General features: G+C 44.6%; 1 protein-coding gene across 1 annotated transcript; it reads right to left on the bottom strand.

The window, feature by feature from the left end:
- Nucleotides 1-3,570: 3,570 nt before the first annotated feature.
- Nucleotides 3,571-11,897, bottom strand: tbca (tubulin cofactor a). The gene is made up of 4 exons (XM_028973124.1): nt 11,737-11,897; nt 8,008-8,113; nt 5,714-5,800; nt 3,571-3,830 (listed from the first exon to the last, which is right to left on the bottom strand). Exons 1-4 carry the CDS (start codon nt 11,787-11,789, stop codon nt 3,750-3,752), a joined length of 327 nt encoding a protein of 108 aa, XP_028828957.1. The 5' UTR covers nt 11,790-11,897; the 3' UTR covers nt 3,571-3,749.
- Nucleotides 11,898-17,292: the final 5,395 nt, after the last annotated feature.

Genomic DNA, 17,292 nt, shown 5'->3' with positions numbered 1-17,292 from the left:
GCGTCGCCGAACAACAAAGTTTCAGATTAGCGCGCACATTTCCAACCCGACTCATTTTCAACATCATTAGGCTTTCATGCAATTAGTGCCAAATCTATAAGCTTTTTATTAGGATTATTAGCGAGATGAGGGTAAATTAGTGCTGATTTACTACTGTTTAGTCCCGACTGTCACCGCGGGGGGAACTTATTGTAAATGATATGTGAGCAAATGAGGCCCGTAATTCGGCGGGAAGCGGAAGCTGAGCCGGTTGAGCGCGGGGCCGCGCGTGGATCCCGCTCTGGTAACGGGACACGGAGGATCCCCCGCGAGAAGTGGGGCTTTAAACGCCACAAAGCGGACAAATCGCGTTGCTTGTCATTGATTTTGTTTTGGGTTTTTTTTTTTTTTTGCCGTCCAAATTGCCCCCAAATTAAAGTGATTTATTTCATTCAAACGAGGCGCGTCCACGCGAACGAGGCTGTCGGATGCCGTCGACACAAATAAAGCGGCATTACGCCAATTAACACGGCGGCTGCCAGAAATACGAGAAGGAGACGCGCGAAGCGTCGGCGGGAGCGCGCAGTCGTGCCCGCCGCGGGTTCATTTCACTCGGGTTCATTTCACTCGCTTTATTCGGTGCGGGGTTCGGCCGCCGGGGCGCGGGAGAGAGGGTTCGGGACGCGACGATCTCGCGGATTGTGCCCGGCGACGGACGGAGGATCTCCGGGTCCGTTCCTCACGACAAGAAAGGAGGAAAGAAAGAAAGAAACCAGCAACCCGTAGCTACCTGCATGCGCGCGTTGTGTGTGTGTGTGTGAGAGAGAGAGAGTGTGTGTGTGTGTGTGTTACTAGTGAATAAACTCGGCTTGTTTTGGCCGGAGCGGCGTGCGATAGTCAAAGTATCGCGATGTTTTTACCTCTCGCGGTGATTGATGCGGACGCCCGTCGCTTTACGGCCGAACAAGTGGCAGGTCATATTTTTTAATCGGAGTTTATAAAGATTATTTAAGATAATAATAAAAAAAAAAAAAAAGAAAATATACACGTTCGGTGGTACAGCGTTAGCCCGACGCTCGTTTACACCTTTAACATGAAAAATAAAACACGCTCCTTTAAAAAAAACCGGCGACCTTTCGTTACATGATGCGGGTTTTTTTTTTTTGCTTTTATTATTCGCTCCGAGCTGAAAAAGGGCCACGCGTAAGGATTTTCTCGGGCAGATCAAGTGATTTCTCCCCCCCCCACCTAATAAATGGCTTTCAGACTGCCGCACGCCTCTAATACGATTCATTCGGCCCGTTTACCTCGTACACCGGGTACAGATTGGATTTGTGCGCCGGCCGTACCTGCATACCTGGCGCGGGGATTTCAAGCTTTATTTGCGAAATTGGGAAGCAAAGCAAAACATTTTATTAAAGGCGGCGGCGGGGGAGACGGCGGTTTCCTGACGTGAGGGGTGGGGGGATAATAAAAAAAAAAAACCCAGCAGCGTCGGCGTCATTCGTACCCTTTACCAACAGCAGCTTTTTAACCGAACACTACAGCAAAATGAGTGTCATTCGGATTATTACAATTTTGGTATTGTTGTGTGGCAGTATCATCTAATTATTACAATATAATGTATATCATATTCAAAATTATATATATATAAGTAACATTTTAAGCTTTTATAGTTAACTCTCCCAATCTTTGTAGGTATTTTTGTTGTTTTATTCATTTCTCCCGTTTTTTTTACTTTTATACTGACATTTTCTTGCATGTTTTTGGGTTATTTACTCTGTATAGTGACTTGTGGAATTATTCTAGGGTGCGTTTGACGTGACAAAATTCTGGCACGTTTTTTACATTTTACGTTTTTTTTTTAATGCGCGTGTCAAATAAAGTTTAAATGAAAATAAATGCAGAGGCATCAGCAGTGTATCCAGGCCCTGGATGTTGTAAATGAGCAGAACGCGGACGCGTGACCGTGGGTGGATGGGTGGGTGCGCGGAGGGTAGAAACGCAGTAATTGGGGTGAACGGGAAGGCGCGCGGAGCCGCCGGAGGAAGCGGTAATAAACCCGCATCAATCTTCCACAGCACATAAATACAAACAGACAAACAAACAAATCCCCCCCCCCACCCGACGTCCTCCGACGCGCGTAATGCGGCGCATCTGACTGGAAAGTAGACATTTTCACGCGCTCTGGAGACGAGCACCGACTTTTAATAAAACCACGAGCGGAGAGGGGGGGGGGTAGGTACCGTCACCGTCCCGCCGCGACGAGAGAATCGTAAAGCGCAAATCGACCTCGCATCCCGCAGAAATGTCCCCTGTAGCAAACGAGACTTGGCCGCAGCCTGGGGACCGACGAGCCGTCGGGCAGGTGCGCCGTCCTCCGGCCGCGGGTCCGGGCGCCGCCGCCGCCGCATCTCTTGCGCCAATTAGGGCCGCTGCCCTCCGCGCGGACTCGATTAGGCCGTGATTTATCCGAAAGAAATATAATTACGCCTCCAAATAAAATAATCAGCATTGAGGAGCGATTTCCTTAACGAGATGGAGCGGGTGGATGTCACGGAGCGGCGGCGCCTCATTAGAGTCGTAATGAGACTTTGGGGTGAACCCCATAATTATCGAGATCTGGAAAATGAGGACCAAGCCAAATGTAACCCGGGTTCGCCCGGCCTTGTGAATTTATTTAAAGATGACTGGGGGTGATGGCCACCCTAACCTTCAATTCTACGCAATTTCGCCAATAAAATAAAGTTTATAAAATGATATTAATACAACGTACAAAATATATATAATTTAAAATAAATGGTTTCGTCAGAATTTGAATAAACAACAATTACATTTTACGTTAATAATACATTTGTCAGAGGGGGGGTGTGGCCAATTAACCTCTCCTCTGGACTCCTACTGGACGTGGGAATTTCTTTTCATAATGGAATTGTCCTAAGATATAATCAGACATCTTCAAACAAATATTGCCAGAGAAATAGCTATATACCTAAAAAATATATACCCGGGTACTCCGATACTGCAAATAAGTAAGCAGAACCCGGTGGGACAGTTCATTTCTTCATAGAATTTGTGTGTGACTACATGTAACTTTTGTTTAATCCAATTTTTAAATGTTTTTGGTCTTCGTCAGTTTAATTTGAAATATTAATAACGCCATTAGACTCACGTGTACATGTTATTTCTAGGGGCTGTTGGAACACAGAGAGCTCGGAGAGCATAAGACCAGGACCCAAAGACCCAGCTCACTATCCCCATAATACAATGATTATTCTTCATAATAAACGTGGCAGCGTCTCTGCACCTCATCATACGAACTGAACTGTAGGGTAGAAGTGAGCCAGATTCAGATTCCACAGATCTCTGCATCACTGATGTCCAGCCGGCCCAACAGCAACGCTCCTTACCGGACCACTTGCACCAACATCACGATTCGGCTTTAAATGAGTACACACACTTTTGGGCACATGCTGTGATGCGGCAGCCGCAGGAAATGTAGGATCTTTGTTGTACCAGTCAGGCCGTGCTGACAAAATCTATTCCTGAAGACAACGGATTTAATGCTAAAAGGAGACAAAAATACGAAAGGAAGATTGATTTATTTTATTTTTTTTTATTTGGGCAAGACACATCAGATGGCACACGGCCGTGGCAAAAAAAAATAAATTAAAAAAAGATTAAAGTACGTGTTTCTGGATGAGATCTTTTTCATGTAAACTGGAATGGATACAATGTGGCATTTGACAGAAGAAGAAAAAAAAAAAAAATCATCCTTCCAACTTCACCGAATCCACGGTGGATCTCGCTTCCTTGTACTCCTCTGAATCTGTTAGGTCTTCTTCAGCTTCCTGGAGAACCGGAAACACACACACACACACACACACACACACACGAGATATGAAGGAACACAATCTAAAAACTTAATACAACCGGAAATAAGCGTAAATCTATTTCAAGCACATTTTAAACCTAATTCCTAAAATATTTTTCTGGCACCAGGGAACAGGGAAATGTAAGAGGGCACCAGGGGGCCGCGGAGATTAGCGTGTTGGTGCGCGAAGGCATGCACACTATGGTAGTCGGTGGCTTTAAAATTGCCAGTGTGTGTGTGTGTGTGTTAGTAGGTATTCGCCATCCTGGACTGTTTAATACCAACCTTACTCTGACACTATTTGGACTTTTCTCGATGAAGTCAACTCCAAACCTGCTCTGACACCGATTGACCCGGAAGGTGGTCCCTCTCGGACTTTATTTTAGGGGAGTGTGTGTCCTTGTGTGCAGAAAGGGTCAAAGTGTGGGTCTGGCTGAATAAGAAATAGCCGTTGTTATTTGTCCATGTCAAAGTAACAGCCACATGAACGCAGGAGGCAAAGTTCCTCAGCAGAACACACTTCTTCCCAAAGTGCATCCCATGTCTTGCCCAGGTAAAGAACTCTCATGCATCTTCATGATCTATCAGACAGAACACCTACTTGAATTATTCCTTAGACACCAGTCTGTACAACAAACCGCGTTCCTTCTATCGGAACATTTTCAGCATTATGTTGCACGGAGGCTCCCCATGCCCGCGACTGCCCTCCGTTTCATCGGTTTTCCGATTTTTTCCAGACCAGGAATACATACAACAAGAACTGCAGGTTTGGAGATGCCGTCACCCAGCCATCTAGTCATAACCATTCGGTCCTTGTCAAGCAAATACTGTTTTTATTGTGCATTCAACACAACAACTTTTCGTTTGCAGCCTGTAAATTCCAGCCACTGCCTGGTGCCACTGTAATGAAGTAAAGAAAAAGACGACTACGTGCAGATTTCTCAGATACCTTTTTAAAAAGGTTTGCTGTTCTAACCTTCCGGGACAATCAGAATAACAATAAAAACCTACGTACACACTACGGCATTAATTCCTTTTTCAATCAATAAAGTCGATTCAACATGACGCCATCTTCACATGCGCAATCCCAGCAGTGAAGCATACATTTTACATTCCTGTTTCCAGCTATCCTTCGTACGTCCCCTCAAAACACATTATATAAACACAAAAAACCTCACAGCTGAGAAAATCCACTTCCGGTTCAGCCCCCTCACCCCAGTTGAAATGGGTGTTGAAATGAATCTCATAATCGATGCATCGCGATGCAGACGTGGACGATTCTGCATCGATTGTATCAGAACGACGCTGCTTGGTGTTTTTTGGGTGGTGACCTAAAAAGTCTAGGTGCCAGCAATTTAAACTTGTACATGTCCCACATGTCTAAACTTGAATCATTCTGAATGTCGACCCCCGCTGTGATCAATGTGGAAGTGATCATATTTCCTGGTCATGTCCTAGCCTGGAATGATTTTGGAGGGAGATATTTCAAACTCATTCTTAAATATCGTGTACAACGTAAACCACTAGTTGCACTTTTCTGGCCTTTTATTAAGTCTGCTTTAGTCCGGTGGGCCAATAATAATCAACGCTGTTACCACATTTCCACCACAAGGTACCACTGATGTACCTTACCACCTCGGTTTACACTCCACGTTCCCTGCATACGGTTACGGATTGAACATCCCTGTGCTTCATGGTCATTAAAAATTATTACAAAAATATAGAAATCCCATTCCCATCAAAGACACTGATGTATAGCAGAAGCAGTAGCACGCTCCTGTGAAGGCACTTCATCTATTAAAGGTGGTAAACATGTGGTTGTGTGTGGTTGTGTGTGTGTGTGTGTGTGTATAAACTCACCAGTAGTTGCAGCAAATCAGCGTGTGCCGTGGCCAGGCGGCGGCGACAGTCTGGAATCATCATCCGTGACTCCTGGAGCACTTCAATCTGAAGACAGACAGAGCCATGAGTTAATACAGCAGATAATTACACTTCAGATCACGAGACAAAATCATTACACAAAGCTAATAAACTCAGGACAGATGGTACAACACCACTATCAGCTGAACCGCACAACAATCGACGTCGGTTGGAGAAACGGGCCACCTCCACCCTTCATTTGGCGCAAATACTGACTAGAAAACGTTTAATACCGTATCAAACACGACACAAAAACATGTCGAACATAGGCAAGAACCATCCTGGCAGCAGAAATAGAATCAATCCCAGTAGGGGATCATCGGCGGTCTCCTGGTGGAGAAGGGTTATGGGAAACTTTGTGCTCCAGTGTGGGTTTACGGGTGCGTAAGAGGTCCTGTCGGTCTGAGGAAAAGTTACGGCAGCAAGTTGATGGGCGAGTTATGCGGGTCATGTAACATCCTAAAAAACCGGGCACCAGCACGAACAGCGTTATTGGGTTATTGATCTGACGGTATTTTACGCGGCCTGGGCGGAGAGCATCAGGCCCAAGCACAACTATGACTGGCGCCCCCCACAGCGAGAAGGTTTCGGCTAACACCATCAGACACACACATCAGCCCAGGAGCGTCTCATCCCGCAGCAAAAAAAAAAATAAAGAAGACGAATTCAGACAATTCTTCTGAATTTTGTGTTTTAAATTACAAAACATATTTATTTAGCCTAGAAATCACCTAATTATCTTAGAAAAATACGCAATAGGAGAAATATCAGATTTAATTCAACTTCAACAATTTGTTGAGTATTTTACCAAAGTAGTAAGTGTTCTGCTTACTGACTGTGTAGAACATTTACATGTAAATGAGAAGAATAAATAAATAAAATAATGTGACTAATAAAATTAGTTCACATTAAGTCTTCCGTTTGTAAATTGAAAGTCCTTCACTTACTACAACTAGTGGCTTGCTCTAGATTTTGCATCTCGAATGTCTCTGATGCGAGTCTTTGACGGTATGCGGTGGTCACATGTTCTTGGGGGTCTAATCCATCGTGTGCTGGCTACTCTTCTCCCGATTCATAAAAATCTTTTGGTATAATTCGGTTCTAAACGTAGCACTGAGACTAGAATTTTGTCCTTTTTGCCGGAAAAAATGAGCCCCACCTCAACAGGTCACAGCTGCTGCGAGTTGTTGGCAGAAGATATTCAGAACTGATGACCAGTTTTAACATTAACTGACAGATAATGTTTGTCCAACTTCACAACATCTCTGATCAAATGTAAAGAAATGTTCCACCTATTTAGGACTAGTCCTGGAACCTGCAAATTTTGATTTTAGTCCAGCAAAGAAGAAGTCGTGTCATATACACTACCGTTCAAAGGTGTAGGGTCATTTAGAAATATCCTTTTGAATGGATAGATGCTAGTTTTATTGCATCTTTAAATCAGTGAAACTGTCCAGCTGTACTACTGAAAGGAGGTGTACAATAATAAAAGAAGTGACACACTTGGGTTAATGCACACACGATTCCATTGGCACAACATTTGTAGAGCAGTTTTGACCCACTAGGTGTCTTTTTAATGCACCAAACAAGTGTTTCCAGGTCAAATTAAAGAGTTTTAACAGTAGTGTATTTGTCAATGGATGCTACAATTATGACCCTTTTCAATGAAATGACACCACAGCTCAGCGTTGCCAGACAGAAGGTCCGTATTAATGTCACTTACATCTTCCAGTACCCCTGAACAATCCTATCGTGCAGGATCAGGCTTTACACACCTTTACACACAAAACATTAAAAACCTTTGCTCTAAAGCATAAAAGGAGGCTGCTGGAGGACAGGGTGCAAATAAAGGACACCAGAGATTGACAGGGAGGGAAGAACGGGGGGGTAGAAGGAAGGATTGAGAGAGGACATGGGCCAGTGGCTTTCAGACGCTCTAAATTAGAAGCATGTGTCGGTAATTACAAAACTCCCCTAAAGTTACATAACATCATTAATTCTGCATCAGCAAATTAACTCATTAAAATTCGCGGACCTGATTTTTTGTAATCATGCTGGAGTAAATCAACTTGTTTGGGCGGTCTTTTCAAGAGATTAGCGTAAAAACTTTGGGCCTCTGGTTCCTTAGAAAGAAAACTTTAAATGCAGCTTATTGCGACCTCCTAAGAAACAAAAGAAAGTCAGGAAAATACTTTTTTTTTTTTTAAATCATTTTAAAACATTAAAAGCCTCACCTGCTTCTTGATTACGTATTCGTCCGCTGCCTCTGCTTTCATGCGCTCAATCTTTTCCTCCTGCTGTTTCACCTCTTTTATATAAAGAACCTCCTCTTTTGCCAGCCTGTGAACAAACAGAAACCACTCCTTTAAATGTGATCCCCGATGGGAAGCCAGAGATGTGTAAACAGGTAAACTTTGGTCAAGAACCCTTCCTCACCCACATACGTAGATATACACACACACTTGCATCTAAAAAAAGAAATAAAACGGGATAAAAAATAAATAAATATATCGCACCCGGGTGACGAATTCAGGCCCGGCTAGACAGAGCTGTGGAGCTGCAGCTACTTCCTGATCGCAGCACTAATCTGTCTCTTAACTCCATTTATCTGCCACTTTTAGCTGTGGCAGCCCCCCCTCCCCCATGCGCAGAACTGGCCCTTCTAGGATTAATTGATCATCAATTTAATCCCTAATTTGGACCAAGTCAGGTGGTAAATGGGCCACTTTTACTTGATTGTTAGTGAAAACGGGCACGGGTACATTGATAAATTTTGATTATTTATCAATTACGGGCAAATGAACTAAATGCATTGAATAAATTCAGGCCCTGATTGCCATAATGGAGTTTGAAAATATCACTATTGATAATGATTCCCGGCTAATAGTCTTTTTCCGTCTGTCGTTGCCGCCTTGTCGGGACGACGTGGCGTCACGAAATTCATTTTTCATAAAATCAGCAGAGTGTGTGTACGGGGAGGGGTGTTCTCACCATTAATCAGTCACATTACGCGAGTTCCCGCGTCCTGCTCTGCTCGAGGAACGCCCGCGCCACTCTGTCATATTTTACGTCAATTACGGCCCATTTTAACACATTTCCATCAAGATGTCCCGCCGTAATACTCAGCATATGCTTAGGTAAGCGCCTCGCGTAGACATGGCCAAGCGGAGAAGCATCAAAGCCAGCGTCGGAAGGGAGATGTGAGTAAATTGGTATGGGGAGGGAAGGAAGGAAGGAAGGAAGCAGGCGGCGGGTGCGGTTGGTCAAAGGCTGAGGTGGTGGGGGTCGGACGCGGCGTTCGAGTGATTCTAATATGACTGAACGACAGGCTAATGAAAAAATGTCCTGCTGATGTTAATTTCTTATTTTGCCCAGGCGTTGGGGGGGGTCTGCTTATAAGGGGGGCGGAGCTGTGGTCCATTTTTTAAATGGAGCTGCCAGCACGTTTTCCCCTGGCTTAATGGAAAAAGCATCTCTCTGGAAAATAGAAAAAAGAATTAGACCCGACACACACATTCACTCGCCTATAATACTGTATTTTTGAGTCACCAGACCCGGTGCAGGGCCACAGTGACAAAAGCAAATTACTGTTGTCATTTTATTAAGGGCATCCGCTGGGCTGGTCAAGAAGAGGCGACTGGAACGTGCAAGGGAGGAGAGAGGGGCAGAACAGGGAAAAAAAAAAAAAAAAAGAACAGGAAAAGGCCTTCCAGCTCCGGAGAAAGGAAAGGAGAGAAGGCGAGAAGGAGGTGGGAGCGAAAGGCGGTGTCGGCGGCTCATTTCAGCTCAGGCTGAAGCTGCCGGGTCCCAGCCAAGGTCACTCTTTGGTAAATGCGGCGCAGAGCAGCTGAGCTGAATGTGTAATGCCCAGAGACGTCCGCACCCGGCTGCGATCCTTCTCTCATGCTCACAAAGCCAACAGGGCACCCAAAACGGCGCTACAGCAGATGGAACACGTGTATGTATGTGTATATGTGTGTGTATACATACATTATATATATATATATATACACACACACACACACAATATATTTTTAAGTGCATTTATTTAACTTAATGGGGTGAAAATTAGATGATTCTGACTTAGCTGGAGCCTGACAGAAAAGCTTTCGTTCGATTTGTTTTCTTTGGAACTATTACTTCCTACATGAGCAACAAAATGGTTGGGAATAAACGGCAAGCTAATATTTGTGCAGCAACATTCAGAACGTTATTTTTTATAGTGTACAAGTACTCAGATAAGACAACTTTATCAGCAAACCGACTTGTACAGTCACACCTTTCTAGCTGAAAATAGTAAAATGACATTTTCACATTAATCTAAAACAAGAATATTCTAAATTAAACCACAATGTACTTTTTGCCAGCACATTAACACATTCGGTGCTAATCAATACCGCCATTAAAAACTAATGTGACATCCTGACTTGGCCCCTTGCCTGGGTCGATAGTCGCACGTTTCCGTTTAAAAGGCGCAGCGCAGCTCATCTACAGTAAGTCATCTCTTATCACGTCCACACTCTCGTGATGCTGCTTCCCGTATTCCGATCTTTCATAAAATGCTTCGCAGTCACATCCCCACTGGAGGGAACACCACCGTCACCATTACCAGGCCTCATCAGGGAGCCCATTTTCAATCTGACCTTAATCAAAAGACAATCGATGCGGCATCTGCAAACATGGCCGGCACCATCCCCTACCTTAGCGGTAGAGATGAGGGGACTGATCTATTTACGGATTCAGTATTTGTAGGCTGTTAACAGAGTTAAGGGAGATATTTTTCAATAAAGTGTAAAATGTAAAAAAGTTTGTTCGGTCGCACTTTATGATCCAAACAGATAAACACTGTATTCTCAAAAAAAAAAAAAAAAAAAAAAAAAAAAAAAAAAAAAAAAAAAAAAAAAAAAAAACACACAAATGTACATTTTCAACTTTTTACAGCCTGTAATAATGCATTATTTGCCCATTAACTACTTGTTTTGAACAATATATATTACAGGAGTAGTGTATTCCCTTTGCAATCTTACAGAGCACGTTTTAAATATTTCTAGTGTTTACATGAAACAACATTGTGAAGAGTAGCATAACATTTGATTCATTTTTGTTCTAATCTGAGGTCAAACGTGTTGAAAAGAAATCTTCGTAGTACGAACTCCCTCGTTTTAACATTACAAATAAATAAATGACATTAAAACATGTCTTCAACGATTTTTTTTTTTTACATCATCAATACACCAGGCTGATTTTGACACATAGATCACATGTGATGAAGTGGCCTTAGTACGTAGTGCGCTCAGCTCAGAAAACGTGCTTCGGGGCTTCAAAAGGGGAGGAAAAATGGCGTGGCCGCATGAAACAAGATACATTTTTTAAATAAAAATGATTAAAAAAAAAATCACCGTGTATACACGAGGAGTTTTACAAATGAATGATCTGCCACTCCACTCCACGAAGCTAGCCGCGCATGGCAAACTAGCCTACATGCTACATTAAATATTATCAAGACGAAATCCGCGTCTGAGAACAAAATCAACGAAAAATACTACAGCCCGTTCCAGTTAATCAGCCACCGCACACACGAAAAGCACGTAGTAACTTTACAACAGTAACTAACGCCGGCGCTAATGCAAGTTAGCTATATGCTAACTTGCTCTGTAGTTAGCACAGCAGTGTTCGGAAAATTAGTAATATAAAAATACACGGACACAAACATTACTATCGGCGCCTAAATAATACAGAAGCAGGACTGACAAAACAATTGCAACGAACGCCGTGTCCCCTTTTGTCTTCACAGACGTGTCCGAAGAGGACCGCCGAGTCCCCGACCTAAAGTAGAAAGCTTAGCCGGAAAAGCCACACGACTACCAGCCTCGGATCGCTGGCCCCGCCCCGGGATAGAGAGGCGCGGCCTAGTTATAGCCAGGCGCTAACAAAGAAACACGAGAATGCGCGCAACGCCTTACCGCTTCACAACTCCCGTTTTAATCTTAATCTGCCTTATTCTCGGATCCGCCATGGCGAGGTAAGCGGGAAAAGGAATTAAATGGAACGTCGACGCCGCTCGTGATTATCTGTCCCCCTGTTGCCAGCTCCGTTAGCCTGGCTACCTAGGCTAGTCACATGTTCTGCGCATGCGTAATTGGGAAGCGGGGGAAGTCATGGCAGTGAGACGGATCGAAGATTTAAATTAGTTATCTAATGCTAAAAAAAATTAAATGGATGTAGTTTATATAATGAACCTACTACAGGCCTACTATGGGGTGGTAGTATTCTAGTGGGTAACACACTCGCCTATGAACCAGAAGACCCAGGATCAAATCCCAATTACTACCATTGTGTCCCTGAGCAAGACACTTAACCCTAAAAATGGCTCTGGGGGGAATGTCTCTGTAAATACTGATTGTAAGTCACTCTGGATAAGGGCGTCTGATAAATGCTGTAAATGTAAATGTATAGGCATATGTGCCTTATGCATATTCACCCCCTTTGTGAATTTATAACAGGTTTAATATATTACTGTAATACTGTACAAGGCATAAAACTGCTGCTTAGTAAATACACTGACTGATTTCACAGGGAATGTTGGTCTGAAATTTTTATTCATAAACTGGTGTAGATTAATTTTAGCATAGGCCCAAATAAACAATTGAACTGGGGTAAAGTATCTGCTTTAAAATTCACTGTTTTAAAAATCCATAGATTTTATTAAGATTAAATAGGGGAAATAATAATTACACTTGCAAATACATTTACAGCATATGGCAGACTTCCTTATCCAAAGCCTTCCTACCTGGTAGCCGTTTGTAGGAGTGTAATGTAAATGTGATTTAGTCCTGTGATAAGTAGTTCATGAATTAGTAGCAATATTATAGCATATGTATACAGTATAGCATATGCAGGTGCAGGAGCAGGTTGGTATTTTTGTTGGAATTGAGTCGTTATTGGTCATTCAGTCAGAAATTAATATGATTTCGGGGCAAATTAGCAATTACAGTCCCGCCTGGCATATTTTTAAATATCACGCAGACATTTTCCAAGAGACAAATAAAACAAATTTTTCACGTGGTTTTCCTTTTATTTCCTTTATAAATATATTTACGGCATGTGGCAGACTTCCTTATCCAAATCCTTCCTACCTGGTAGCCATTTGTAGGAGTGAGGTGGCTATAAACAAGTATCTGATCCCGCTTTCTGGCATTAAATATACATTTGGCGCACATGGCACCATGATTTCTTCGTCTGCTGTATTGTTTATGTGTCAATACACCAAAACAATACAATGACGACACCATGCAGTCAAGGTTTCTCAAGGTCAGCGTCTCAGTTGCACTAGACACACTATGGTCATTCTACAGTAATAGACAAGGATGCTTTAAAATAGACAGTTTTTCTTAATTTATGTTTTTTGCAATTCAATGTAATTATTCAATGCATTTATTATTTAAAGTATAAGCTAGCAACAAAAACAAGGATGATGATGGTGCTGATGAAACGTCGAAACATTTCTAGAATGTAAGCAGAAGGAAGAACATTGGATTGGGATCTGATGTTGAAGTCTATAAATCAGCGTTACAGTGAAGAAGACATCATGAGCATCTCTATAGCGGAAGATAATGTTTGGAATGGGAGCAGGTAAAACGTGTCGTAAATGTCAGGTCTTGTCAAAGCCGGCCGCAGGCCAGGAATGATGAATGCCATCGGCGGACGCGTCCCCGCACTCCGAGCGGCGGGCTTCTGTCACCCGGGCCCGAGTTACAGCCAGACGGAAGCCACTCAGCCCCTGCTCCCCAGATCCGGATGATTCATGGTGGCTTTTTACCTGCTCTGTGCCATCACAATTGTTTGGCCAACAGGCGGTGAAAAAATACTGCTGACAGCACGTGGTCTTCCTCACCCCTTCATCTGGGGCGTCCTCCTGCCACCCTGCTCAGGCCTGCGGCCCCCTCAGTTTAATATTTAAAAAGGTTGCCTGATGTTTGACTAATGCGTCTGATATACTTCAGATGGAATTGAATTGCTTTTAATTGTCATGTAAATGTGATTTAGTCCTGTGATGAGTAGCTCGTGAATTAGTAGCAATATTATAGCATATGTGTACAGTATAGCATATGCAGGTGCAGGTTGGTATTTCCGTCGGAATTGAGCCGTTCTTGGGCATTCAGTCAGAAATTAATATGATTTCGGGGGCAAATTAGCAATTACAGTCCCGCCTGGCGTCTTTTTAAATATCACGCAGCCATTTTCCAAGAGACAAATAAAACAAATTTTTCACGTGGTTTTCCTTTAATGATATAAATAAATAAAATCAGTCGTCATTAACTTCGGTTCCACCGAAGGCTAAAGGGGTTAGACCGCGAGAAAAAATACTTACTCATCCTCCCTGCCACCGGAACGACCTAATGATGTAGGATTTCGGATTTGTCACGCGTTAATGCGATTCATTATTTCCAAAAGTGACTTGAAAAAGCCAAAGATATTACCTTGTCTAATACATTTTTCTTCCGTGCCGCCCCGCGCTGACACGGTGATGGGTGTGTGTGTGTGTGTGTGTGTGTGTGGGTGGGGGGGGTCCGAGTGACAGCCGGTATTACCCCAACCCCACCCTCTCCCCACCCTCTCCAAGCAGCGTGCGCCGAATAAAAAAACGCCTTTACAGAAGCGCAGGACGCCCTCCTCTCTCTCCCTCCCTCTCTCTCTCTCCCTCTCTCTCTCCCTCCATCTCTCTCTCCCTCTCTCTCTCCTTTCTGACCGTTGATTATTGGTATTTTCCTAGTTTTCCAAACTAATAAGTGGCACTATCAAGCATTTGGAAGCGCCCGGAGACCGCGGACAAGCTGCTGGCCGTAATTGATATTGAGCGCGGCGCCGCTGGACGGGAGTCGGGGCCGCTGCTGGGTAATTTGCGCTTTAATCAGCGTCGGTAATGAGAGGCGCCGATTAGCGCCGGGTGGAAATAAAAGAGAGTTACAAGGAACGTCTGTCAGAGTCCGGTGATAATTCCGGACTAATTGTAGTGATTAGAGCAAACTGGATGACTTTGGAGTTTTCTAACGCGCTCGCGCACGCGCGCACGCGCACACGCACACGCACACGCACACGCGCGTGTTATAAAATGTTTGTGTGTTTTCGAGTATCGGCCTCTATATATATATATATATATAATATACACGAGACACGAGTCATTAACGTTTTTTTTTTGGTGCGAATTCCGACGTGCGAAACGTCATTAAAAAAAAAAAGGCCGCGCGCGTTTAATAGCTCGTGTGACGTGGACGTGGACGTGGACGTGGACTGGGGGGGTTATTGATCGCGTTTCGAGGCTCGCGACGACGCTCGGCACCACAGACAGACCTTCAATTACCTCGCTAATTAAGAGAACTGATTGGCTAAACAGTCGCACCACCTGGATTTGAATTCCTTCATTAGCGGCGCCGATAAAAGGTTATCCAAAAAAAAAAAAAAAGGACGCCGTAAAAAAACCTTCATGGATTTGTTTGCCTTCCCGTAGCCTGCGGTCAGGATATAGGTCACTAAATTTAGGCCCAATGAAAATTCTAATTATAATAACTGAGGAATAAAATACCGCCCGGTGTTATTATTACGTCACACTATTTACGTCATTATTTGTTAACTCCTGTTTTATAAAATGCTTTATAGCACCGGACAAGTGCGAACACCTTCTCAACAGCCAAACTCCAGGTGGAGCAGAGATTTCTGAACTATTAAACCCAGCTGATCCACACACACACACACACACACACACACACACGCGTACCTTTATATATACATTTACGATCGATTTCAGTGATTTGAGCGTTTTTACACCATCGCTTTCGTCCCGTTCCCGACTGTGTGTGTGTGTGTGTGTGTGTGTGTAGAGGGAGGGTCGTTAAAGAAACGAGGCTGCATCGCGGGCACTGATTATCAAACCAAGCTGCTAATTTCTTTCTTTTTTTTTTAATGGTTTTGATGGACACTATGGTAACGGCGGATACGCGCCGACTTTTCCAGACGTGCGTGCCTGGCTCTGCCCCTAGAATAGCAAATGTAAAATTAGTGAGGATGTGCGCGTGAACGCTGTCGGTCAATTAGCGAGCGGGAGAAGGAGGGGGGGGGGGGCTGCTCGGGGGGGGGGGGGGGGGGGGGGGGGGGGGGGGCGCTGGGCACCTGCTGCCATTTATCTCGCACGCGTCAAACACACACACACACACACACACACCACCTCTCTCTCTCCACTTCAAAAGAAATAAAGTTGGAAATATGACAGATGCATAACAGACATTTCTAATATCGACCTGCCATCTCCCCAATTCCTCCCAGGCCCGGGCTGCCGCTGGAAAGAAAAAAATTCTCATCTTGACACCGACGTGAATTTAGGTTTTACATCTGTTTCATCTTTCAAGCAGTGAGCAGCCTCGAGTTGTCCCGGGGTCCCGGGTGGCGACTTCCCAGCTGAGGCAGGGAGGTGGGGGCTGTGGTCGAGCTTTTATATTCCTTTACGCGCTGTCGTGAAAGCTGATCTTTCAGTGCTGATGGTCACTTTACAAACGAAAGCGTGCAGAAATCACGCCTTGGAAATGTGGAGTGGAACAAAAAAAATTGCACCATTTCTGACCATCTGCATGTCGCTGTGTCGTGCGTGTGCACCGTGGACAGCCACGCAGGACACAGACCTGGAATGGGGGTCCTGCGTGAAAAGGATCAAAACAAAAGTAACGGTCCTGGCGTTTCGTGGGCCAGTGCATGCTTTCATAATAATATTAATACATTGAACGTGCATTGCATGTATCGATTATACACGCGTTTGAAGGGTGTGGTGATGGTGATTGGACGCGTTAATAAGGGAATGATCGGCCTTCTCCTGTTTGGTGACCACGTCCGTGCAGAATTTATCCTCCCGCCGCCGACCTCCAGGCGCCGGTCCGATCGATACGGCCTGCCGGGGGTTATCCACACGCGCCATTTTAATGTCAGCGCGTCGGCCAAATTGATCGTGATAAATATTTGCCGGGAGATTAGGCGAGGGGAGCGCGTTGCGCGTCGGACCCGTAACCTCCGCCGAGCCGCCGCTCTGCGCGCCAGATTAGCCCCATCCATCCAGTGTCAGTGGCTGTCGTGTCGGGAAAATCGGTGAGTAAACACGGCTGACAGGAGGGTGGGGGGGGGTGGGTGCTGATTACCCATACAAATAGACCAACAAACTCCCCTCCGCCGGCCGGGACGCCCGTTCTCTCCGCGGATCCCCCTCCTGTCCTGCTCTTCCCACTTTGTCCTCCATCAATCACAGCCACCGTGTCCTGGATGGGAGATAGAGTCGCTTAATGTCCCCTCCTTCATCCACCAGACGGATCAGGCGAAAAAAAAGACGTATTACCCACGACCATAGGAAGGGATTAGATGGGTGCGACAAAGTGGCAGGACGGACCCCCCCTGCTGTTCACACTGAACCCCGTTATTTCAGGGGTCACATTTATAATTCTCCCCCAAACGCCGAGGAGCCCTCCGAAGCCCTTAAAAAG

Source organism: Denticeps clupeoides, chromosome 3, assembly GCF_900700375.1.
Source record: "Denticeps clupeoides chromosome 3, fDenClu1.1, whole genome shotgun sequence".
Classification (NCBI taxonomy): Eukaryota; Metazoa; Chordata; class Actinopteri; order Clupeiformes; family Denticipitidae; genus Denticeps; species Denticeps clupeoides.
The sequence above is the reverse complement of the archived record's forward strand: the minus strand, read 5'-3'. Positions and strand labels throughout refer to the sequence as shown.

Excerpts from the sequence above, each read along its gene's own strand:
- tbca (XM_028973124.1), bottom strand. The coding sequence starts at position 11,789 with ATGGCGGATCCGAGAATAAGGCAGATTAAGATTAAAACGGGAGTTGTG. Across the intron at positions 8,114-11,736 it reads AAAACGGGAGTTGTGAAGCG|GCTGGCAAAAGAGGAGGTTC; the intron begins GTAAGGCGTTGC and ends GTTTGTTCACAG. Across the intron at positions 5,801-8,007 it reads AATACGTAATCAAGAAGCAG|ATTGAAGTGCTCCAGGAGTC; the intron begins GTGAGGCTTTTA and ends GTCTGTCTTCAG.